The 10585-nt window shown below is 30.8% G+C and overlaps 1 protein-coding gene and 1 long non-coding RNA gene across 2 annotated transcripts; one reads left to right on the top strand and one right to left on the bottom strand.

Moving 5' to 3' along the window:
• The first annotated feature begins 1106 nt into the window (after positions 1 to 1106).
• On the top strand, positions 1107 to 2283 carry LOC105114681 (uncharacterized). Its single transcript, XM_011011308.1, has 2 exons — positions 1107 to 1472; positions 1605 to 2283. The coding sequence occupies exons 1-2, from the start codon at positions 1465 to 1467 to the stop codon at positions 2182 to 2184; spliced, it is 588 nt and encodes a 195-aa protein (XP_011009610.1). The 5' UTR covers positions 1107 to 1464; the 3' UTR covers positions 2185 to 2283.
• Positions 2284 to 2923: 640 nt separating this feature from the next.
• LOC105114680 (uncharacterized) lies at positions 2924 to 3512 on the bottom strand. Its single transcript, XR_840188.1, has 2 exons — positions 3141 to 3512; positions 2924 to 3019 (listed from the first exon to the last, which is right to left on the bottom strand). It is a non-coding gene; the product is annotated as an uncharacterized LOC105114680 (long non-coding RNA).
• Positions 3513 to 10585: the final 7073 nt, after the last annotated feature.

The following is a 10585-nucleotide window of genomic DNA, read 5'->3' as shown; positions in this document are numbered from 1 at the left end:
ATATATATATATATATATATATATATATATATATATAATGGCATTGTAGACTATATATATGATCTATTCATATGAAATTCACTTGTGAGTCAGATCAGTATATATGTAATCTGACAAATATCAACATATTAATTCTAGATATCCTTTATAACTCAGTTTATAAGAGCAACTATTTCCTTTCATAAAAAAAAAAATATAATATGCATCAATTTCAACAGTTTTAATTATAGTCTAGTCTTGATAGAACACTGATTAAAAATATTTATGAACAATGCTTTAATACAATAAGAATTTCATAATTATAATAACTTTATAATTTTCTATAAAAAAATATTTTTATTCTGCAGATTTTATTTTTATTCTAAATTCAATAATAAAATATTATATTAATTAATTAAATATAAATAAATATTATAGATAAAGAAAACATTTATTAATAATAAATGTGTTTTATATGAATAAAATCAGTATCATGTAGAATGATTGATTACATGATATATTCATTAACAATTATATATTAATTAATAATTTTTTTAATTTATGTCAGAATTCAAATCATGATAATATTTATTTATTTTCTATAACGCCTCTAATTAATTTTTTTTTTATAAAAAAATCTATTTTTAAAAGAGGATAATTTAGAAAAAGCATGAAAAAATGGCCACATGGTATACCAATTAATAACTTTCTTAATTTATATAAGAATTCAGAGACTTGACAATCTTTTTTAGCACAAGGAGACTGAATTAATTTTATTTGATTCAATTCCTTTTCCATGGGATGATACCAGCACCTCTGTTCTTCTTTTTCTTTTCATTTTTTTGTTCTTAAAGGAAGGAATCAGTTTGAATTTGCCTGCCTAAGCTAATCTTTTGAAAGTCAAAACAAAAACATCTTGTATTATGCCTACCCTACCTATCCCACATATGACATCTGTGACTTGCAACGTCAATAAAGAGGCAGTCTATACATTTTGGATTTAAATATTGTCTTTATAATTTTATTTTTCTTATTTTGTTTTGATTTATAATAAATATCGTTAATTTATATATATATATATATATATTTTTGATTTATAATAAATATCGTTGCTGCTAGGTTTCCAATAGCGTCACAATGGCATCGTCAATATTCAGACCGAGACAGAGATCCTTTTGAGGTTTGAAACAAATCCCTCATGTTTTGCGTCTTGTGCGTGTTTCCAGCTCTCCACAAATCCACTTCCCTTACAAGTTTACCTGATAAAGTAAACAAGAAAGAACTAGAAAGTAGAAAAGCAAGGCATCTCCCTCTCTCTCCTCCCTCGAAGACCACAAGTCGTACAAGAAAAAGAACCAATACATGAAAAAGGAGGAAATTTCCTTCTCAATCTTATAGAACACTGAAGCAGGGCTCCATTAGCTTTAGCAACCAATCTCTCTCCTCTCTCCTCCTCAGTTCAAGAACTGCATCAAGGATTAAGCAATGGCTGAGTTACTCATTTCCTCCATGATCCCCCCTTTCTCTCTCTCGCTTTCATATTCTAAACTTGAACTCCTTTTCTCTCGATATTTTAAGCTCGTGATATGAAACTTGCTAACTCGTCTTCTGGCTTATCTTGACAGATCTGATCCATATCCAAAAGACTCGTATTACAGAGAAAACATGACTACAAGAGGATCCTCTAGATCCTCCCCTTCAACGACCAGCGTGCACGTGACAGCCCTTGATGGCCTGGTGAATGTGAACTCTCTTTTTACAATCGCCGTCTTTGTTGGGCTCTCTCTTACAACCCCACATCAGCGCAGCCTCGAAAACCGCACATCCTGCGACGCAAGCATCGAAGTGGCCAAGAATCTACTAGTCTTCGAGGTTGTGTCCTTCAGTTTCTTCCTCTTCTCTTCTCTGGTCGCACAAGGCCTGAAACTGGCTATCAATTTGTTGAACAGTAAAGACGTGGATGACGCTTTTAGAGCACACATTAATTTGAAGGTTTTGAGGTTCGGGATGATGGGATCGGCTATTGGTTCGGTTATGGGTTGTGTATTTTTGATGCTGTCAATGATTAATGTGATTGAGATTAGGTTGGGGACGTTGTCTTGTGGGAGTAAGAGCACTGTTCATGCCGTCACTGCTTTGGTTCTTTTAGTTTCTTCTGCTCTCTTGTTTTATATTTCCACTGCTGTTTATGCTTTTCTCCACTGATAGATGGATTGTTTAGCTTTATGAAAGTGGGTATCAAGTTGTCAACTTTTAAAAGAAATTAAATTGTTGTGGTTGAGGAGAATTTCTCAATGTTTAGCACTTGCTTTGCTATTGATGAATGTTCCTTGCTGGGTGCTATGATAGTTGTGGGCATAGTTTGATGGGATAATTGATTCAAACTCAATGGCTTAAAGATCTTGATAACTCGAGGATTTTGCATCCATTTGAGGAAATAATGGTATTCTACTAGCTGGTACAAGTTTTCTGATTTTATTGAAATTACCTTCATCTTAGTTACTTGGTTAGCTCAATTTGATAGAAATTTCACATTTTAGATGAAAGAAAACTAGCTCAATCTACCAACACACAGTCAAATCTATCATTGTTAACCAGGTCTGATAACTTATTTAGTATTTTTGCCAACAATGTTAAGTCTAATCCTGTTCCTTGAGAAGTGTGGTACTAGTTAGACCATTGCTTTGCCCAATTTTGAACTGATTTTCGACTATGTGGCAGCTAGTCATGAGTTCATCTATAAGTCTTTCTATTGCTTTGCATAGATGGATCATGTGCAAAATTCAGTGCATACAGAAGGACTGAGGACAAACCGTTGCTACCGGCGCAAAATGAGCGAGATATTCTGAGAATCTTGCAGTTTATTTGATCCCCTTTCCTGGCTTCCAAGAACTAGCAAAGCTATATATGGGTATGCAATGTCTTCTAATCCCTTCACTTTTCTTCTCTGTTTATCAGATATACTAAAGCCAGGGAGACATGGAGAATAGAATCACAATTTATGAAAAACTGGATTGGATGTCACCCGCTGCTAAATCATGTGAGAAATCACTTTGAAACCTGACAAATATGTATTGTTTTCCGGAGATTAGTAGCTTTCCGAAGTCCCTTGCAAGGGAAGGGATGATTTTTTGTCTTATCCTTCTTTCAGCAACTTGCATGACTCTTCCTCAACTGTGTTATCAATGGTGACATGCGATGCGGGCTATGAATGCATATCTGCATTTTGCGCCCTAGCTTGTTTCAATCTTAAATATTGGAAGAAAAACAAAATCGTATCTTCTGCTCTAGACACTGCCATCACCGCGTTTTGATATTTCTTCTACAATCAGCCTCATGAAAGATGCAATGGAGAATGTAAACATTAAAGCTGTTCATTTCTTTTCTTTTTCATTTTTTTTTGGTTTGATGGTCAGAGTGATATCCTTGTGATAAACTTTAACGGAAACGAGATTACTATACTCTTAAGGTACATTTCGTTATTCACTTGAAAGCATAATTATCAATTTGCTTTTCCAAAAAAAAAAAAAATGTCAATATTCTTGGTGTTGTGGTGATTCGGTAATTTTCAAGGCCTGCAGATGATTAAATTACTTTCTTTTTAAAAAAATTTAAACCTTGCATCTAGGGTTATTTTCATCTTTTACCTTTTTTAAACACAATAAAATAACCCAATTATTTTTAAAAGCAAACTTTTTTAAATTTGCATCAATTTTTATTTTTGTATTTTTATTATGAATTTTTATAATTATTAAGTTGTTTAAGGATAACTTAATGTTTTTATAAATATAAAATATTATTTAATTTAAACATGGTGGAGCCAGCTGTCTCCTAAAAGCTAAAAATTTCTTTTTATCATGTGAGCCAGCTGTCTCCTAAAAGCTAAAAATTACTTTTTATCATGTTATTGAAATTATTGTCGTATTTTTTTTTTCTAAAAGCTAAAAATTACTTTTTATCATGATATTGAAATTATTGTCATATTTTTTTTCCTAATGAAACATAGTGTTGCAACACTAATGAGATGGTTTGTTATTTATAGTGGTTTTTTTTTTCTTCTCCTTTTAAAATTCAGACAATATCAAAGTTGTCTTTTTATTTATTGACATTTTAACTTTGATCTTTATGATTTTGATTTTTAGTTTTTATTCTTATCTCTTTTGTAAAATTTTTGTTTTCAATTTCATATTTCGATCATGATTTTTTATAATTTGGATCTTGTTCTTTTGATTTATTTTTTCAATATGACCCTTCATTACAAATCTAAAGTTTTTCTCTAATTTATTTTAATTTTAATTTTAATCCTCATTCTTTTATTGTTATTTTTGATTTTGGATTGTTTTGTATAATTGAATTTTTTTCCTGTAATATTTGATTTGTTAATAATTAGTACTTAAAAGTGCATTTTTATCAAGGTTTTATATCATCATTTTGTACTTGAAGTATTAATAACTCCTTAACTAAAACATTTTTTATAATAACATATATACTAATATAAGATATTTTTAATTTATAATAAATATTTATTTTAAATACAGGCTTCTCATATAAACGAAAAAATTGATTGATAAGTTTAAGTACTGAAATTGAAAGGACAAAGAGATGGCCAAATTTAGAAAAGAGATGCTGGTATAGTCCAAATTGAAACATTGTTCGGTATTTGCGTCATATCTAGAGTTGTAGATCTTATATTTAGATTTACTTTATATGGATGGAAAGGTAAGACATAGACCTATAATTTTTATGCGGAGGTCTGGTTTTAAAAAGGTCGTTTTCAAGTCCAAATTGTAGCAACAATGAAGAAGTCCGAATCTATCCTACAACCTAGACATTGTTCACTGTTCAGCCCATATCTTGAGTTCTAGAAGTCCAAATTACCTCAATTTTGTTTTCTGGAAAGCCGAGATAATTTCCTAGAACTTTCATGTGGAGGTCTGATTCAAATTCTGATGTTATCAATGATGTTTTATTCAGACAAGAGAAGATAAGGATTATCACCAAGTCAAGAGTTGACTACTCACTCGTCAATTAATCATCAAATCAATGATTTTCAATTTTGGCCTATAAAAGGAGTCATTTTCCATGCATTTAAGCATCTTGGTTTCCATATTAGGATCATGCTCTTGCTTTCTTTTTTTGTATTTTTGTAATACTTAATTTTTCATTTCATTAATATCTTGTCTATACCTTTCATTTCTTTTCCTTTACTTAGTTAATTTTTATCTTATTTATGTTCTTATCTTGTTTATTTATGTTTCTCTCTTTCATTATGTTTAGCTAAGTTACACTAATGATGTAAGAATAACTATCCTTTCATTATGTCTAGCTAAGTTAGTTATGTCAAGGTGAAAAGGTTACACTAATGGTGTAAGAATAAGTATAATGTAAACTTAATATGGACTTTAATGTTTGATACTAACATGTTTTGTATTTGTTATCTTGTTCACTCTTTAATACTTTGCTTGTTAAATGACTAATCTTGATTTATGTTGTATAACACTTGGTACAACAAATGCTTGGCACTTTCATAGCCCATAATGTATGGTATAACCGACACCTGAGCTATGAAAGGAACTTGATTTGTTGTTAACATAAGTTATAATCATGAATGCCTGACGAGATTTACAAATATTAACATTAATTGAATAAGATCACTAATGTAATCATGTTAATAATTTATAATCTGATTGGAACCTCCTTTATGTGTGGTTTCCATTTGAGTAATAAGAGTTTATACTATACTTGTTTGAAATACCATTAATGGATCCTTTAACCTTGACATTTGTTGTTATTATTATTTAATCCTTACATTGATCTTCCATTTTAAAGTTATTATGAACTTCTTCTTCTTCTTCTATTACTACTACTACTACTATTACTACTATTACTATTCCTATTGCTATTGCTATTATTATTGTTATTATTATTATTCTTGTTGTTGTCGTTGTATTATTGTTATTTATAATTTATACAATTAACCTCCTTATGGTTCAATCCTAGTCATGTCAGGTTATTTATTACTTTGACACTCTTATACTTGGGAGAACACATCAATCTTTTGGTCGTGTCAAGTTTTTAGCACTGTTGCTTGGGAGGTAAATCCTTATATAAATTATAATATTTATTTTATTTTCTCTTTTCTCTTTTCTTGTACCTAACTTTGTTTCTTTTTCTTTTATTTTCTTCTTCTTTTTATTCTCTTTTTACACGTGCATGAGAGTATGATCATGTACATTAAGTGGTAGACTTTGTAGGGTATCCTCATCATTTTCAAAAAATATGGCCGAAGAAGATAACCAATCACTTCTTAATGAGAATAATAGGAATAACCATGTTAAAAAACTTAGAGACCACATGAATCCTACAAGAATAAGTGCACCCTCATGCATAGTTTCCCCCTTGATGCATCTCGTTTTCATTTTAAGCCAGGTATTATTAAACTTTTACCTTCTTTCATGGCTTAGATTTAGAAAATTCATGCTTGCATTTAAGAGAATTTGAGGAGGTCTGTAACACCTATAATGACTTAAATTATAGCATGAACACCATCAGATTAAAGCTTTTTTATTTTTCACTAAAAGATAAAGCTAAAACATGGCTACAAAATTTGAGACCTACATCCTTTTGTTCTTGGGTCATATGCAACAACAGTTTGTAAAGAAGTTTTTCCCTTTTTACTAACCAATGACTGTCCAACCTTGCCTTTTTTAAGAAATGTCTACATGAATAAGCTCATGTTTTAAGCAGTTTTCAAAGGCCCAACCACAACCCATACTCGCAAACATACAACCCTGGTTGGAGAAATCACCAAAATTGTAGTTGGAAGAGTGATAATAACAATGTAAAAACTTCACAGCCATCGTTTCAAGCACACCATAATTTTCAAAATTCTCATGGATATTCACCTCCTTATGCTCCACTTTCTAGAAGAAATCTTGATGAAACATTGCATGCATTTATTGAAAAGTAAAAGAAAATCAATACTTAACTTGGTCAAAAGATGATAGATTTTAAAGATACTCTTGCAAAATTGACATCTGCTCTCAGTTTCCAAGAGAAAGGTAAGTTTCCATCTCAACCACAACAAAATCCCAAATGGCAATACAATGCAAATGCAAGTAGTTCCGGAAGCCAACACATGGATCAAGTCAAATCAGTCACTACTCTGCGCAGTGGTAAGGTTATTGAAAAACCCTCTCTTGAACCTTATAAGAAAGATGATGAGTCAATCTCTGAGGGTAAGAAAGGGGTTGAATCTGAAAATTGCAAAGAAACGACTGATTCACCACTAGCACTCCCATTTCCTCATGTCATGACCAAACAAAGAAAAGTCAATCACAATTCTGAAATTTATGAAATTTTCAAACAGGTAAGGATCAATATACCTTTGCTGGATGCAATTAAACAGGTTCCTTCCTATGCTAAATTTTTGAAAGATCTATGCACTGTGAAGAGGAAACTGAATGTGAAAAAGAAAGCCTTTCTAGCCGAACAAGTAAGTGCTATTCTTCAAAACAATAATGCTTTGAAATATAAAGACCCTGGTTGTCCTACAATTTCCTGCTTTATTGGAGAGCATAAAATTGAAAGAGCCTTACTTGATCTTGGTGCTAGTGTGAATTTACTTCCATATTCAGTTTTTCAGAGTCTCAATCTAGGTGAGTTAAAACCAACTTCTATATCTCTTTTACTTGCCGATAGATCTGTAAAAGTGTCTAGAGGAATAATTGAAGATGTGTTAGTACAAGTCGATGAATTTATTTATCATATAGATTTTATTATTTTGGACACACAACTTATTAAAGCATGTAATTCATTTCTTGTTATTTTAGGACATTTGTTTCTTGCAACTTCTAATGCATTGATTAATTATAGGAATGGACTGATGAAGCTACCATTTGGAAATACAGCTATCATTTGGAAACATGACATTGGAGATGAATATTTTCAACATTTGCAAGCAACCTGGAGATGATAATGATTTACAAGAAGTAGATCATATTGACGAATTAGTTTATGATCAACTTGAATCTACTTTAAATAAAAATAAATTTGATAAATCTGAAGATTTGCAAATGATTCATTCCCAGGAAGAAATCACAGATAAAAAAGGCACAAAAATTGTTTGTCAAGAGTGACAATAGATTCGACATCCAACAACACACCAATCGATGATTACTTTCCTAACGAATCCTTAATTTCTCTTAGTTCAATGCCTTGGTTTGTTAAAAATATTATTTTTCTTGCTTTAAGAGATTTGCCAACTCACTAGAGTACCGAAGACAAAAGAAAGTTTTTGAGCGACGTTCAAAACTTTTATTAGGATGAGCCATACTTATTCAAATATTATCCTCATCAAATGTTTCAAAGATGCATTCCTGACAATGAGGTAAGTAGTGTCATTAATTTTTATCATTTTGAGACATGTGAGAGTCATTTCTCGTAAAAAAAAAGACTAGAAAAATCTTACAATGTGGATTTTATTGGTCTATCATGTTCAAAGACACAAATGTGTTATGTAAAGTTTGAGAAAATTAATGTGAGAGTCATTTCTCGTAAAAAAAAAGACTAGAAAAATCTTACAATGTGGATTTTATTGGTCTATCATGTTCAAAGACACAAATGTGTTATGTAAAGTTTGAGAAAATTATTAAAAGTTAGGATTTGTTTCAAAATATAAGGAATCATTAGATAATCTTTTATTGACTTTTGAGACGTATCCTAGTGGAGATAAGCATTGTGTATTTTATGACTTATGACCCTATTTTTATAAAGAACATGCTCAATATAGTCTTGGAAATCTGACTAAAAAAGACCTTGTTTGCTATCTTTTAAGAAAACTAAATGGGAAGCCTATCCCCAACCCATGAAAGGTGTTGGAGCTGTTCTTGGGTGTAAAACCAAGGGAAGGTGTGAGTTATAATCACAATTACCTATATATACATGTTTTTTTTAAATAATATAAATAAATAAATAAATAAATAAAGAGAGTGAGACTTCAACTTGCCTAGATATATGCATTTTTAATTTCTCATCTATAAAATCTTCTTTTCCTTCCTTTTATTTCTACTCAACCCATGCATTCAACAGATATAAAATGTGTAGAAATGGCAGGGTCCTCAAGTCATTAAATATTTTTGTTTTCAGTGGATATATTTTTAGGAAAGAAACAGAGTTTTTAGAATTAGCAAATCATCTTAGTCGGGTATTAGCTTAGAGAAATATTCATTTAGTATATGGAGGAGATAACTTTGTGTTAATGGGGGGAGTGCCAATAGCTATATTTTTAGGAGGTAGTCAAGTTATGAGGATTATCCCGAAATTTTTAGCACAAGGGAACATTGGAAAAATAATTGGAGAGGAACTACAGGTCTCCACAATATCTGATCAAATAAATACAATGTTTAAATACGATGATGTCTTCATTGCCTTACCAGGTGATTTGGGAATATTAGAAGAGATCTTTCATATTACCTCTTGGGCCCCACTGCACCTACACATTCATCATAAATCCATAGGTCTGTTAAATATTAATGGTTTTTATGATGAATTGTTGTCTTTTCTTGATTTCATTGCCTTACCAGGTGATTTGGGAATATTAGAAGAGATCTTTCATATTACCTCTTGGGCCCCACTGCACCTACACATTCATCATAAATCCATAGGTCTGTTAAATATTAATGGTTTTTATGATGAATTGTTGTCTTTTCTTGATTATGCTATAGAACAGGAATTTCTAACATCTTCGATACAACAAATCATAATCTCTACTACTATTGCTAAACAATTGATTGACCAACTATAATATTTCATTGCTATAATTGATCCCTCAATGAGTCGCATAAATTGGTCAACTAAAAAAAGCTGTAAAAAGTTTAGATTGGATTTGAGCCTTCGTTTATGAATCTTTGTGTCTTTTATTTTTATTAATAGTATATTATTTTGTGTTTTGTTGTTTCTTATATTTGTTTAATTGTGTTTCTGATTTGTCAGTGTTTAGTGTTTCAAATGATGTCTTCTATACTCTATCTTTCTACCTTGGAACATTGAGGACAATGCCTAGTTTTGGTTGGGGGGATAGGATAGAAATTGATATTAAAAAAAAACTAACTATGTTTTCTTTTTCATAAATCATTTACAAACTGATGTTACTACGATGACAGAGTAAAGAGGAATTTTATTGACTCTTGAGACGTATCTCAGTTAATATTTTTCAATGGTTATTTGCAATATTCATAATAAGGTCTATCAAAATACTTCTTAAAATATTCGGGTTCACAAACTCTTGCATTGTTATCACTTAATTTTGCTCATATACTCATTTAACAAGTATTTTTTAACCTTCATTTTCATATATACACTTTAAGATATGATTGTGTGTTGCACATTGCATTATTACATTATTTAAGTTCTTTTGTTAAAGGTAACAACTAGGGGAAAGAGATAGTATATAAATTGCAAAAAAAATAAATAAAAATAATGATAATAAAAACGAGATAAGTTTGGTTTTGTAGCCTCCCTGACCTAAGCAATTAAGCCCGAAGGGGTATTTTAACACCTAATACCCTAAAGTCAATTAACTTGGGAGCTATTAGCCAAACGCTTA

The sequence above is a fragment of the Populus euphratica genome, unplaced genomic scaffold (genome assembly GCF_000495115.2).
Source record: "Populus euphratica unplaced genomic scaffold, PopEup_1.0 scaffold565.1, whole genome shotgun sequence".
NCBI lineage: Eukaryota > Viridiplantae > Streptophyta > Magnoliopsida > Malpighiales > Salicaceae > Populus > Populus euphratica.
The sequence above is the reverse complement of the archived record's forward strand: the minus strand, read 5'-3'. Positions and strand labels throughout refer to the sequence as shown.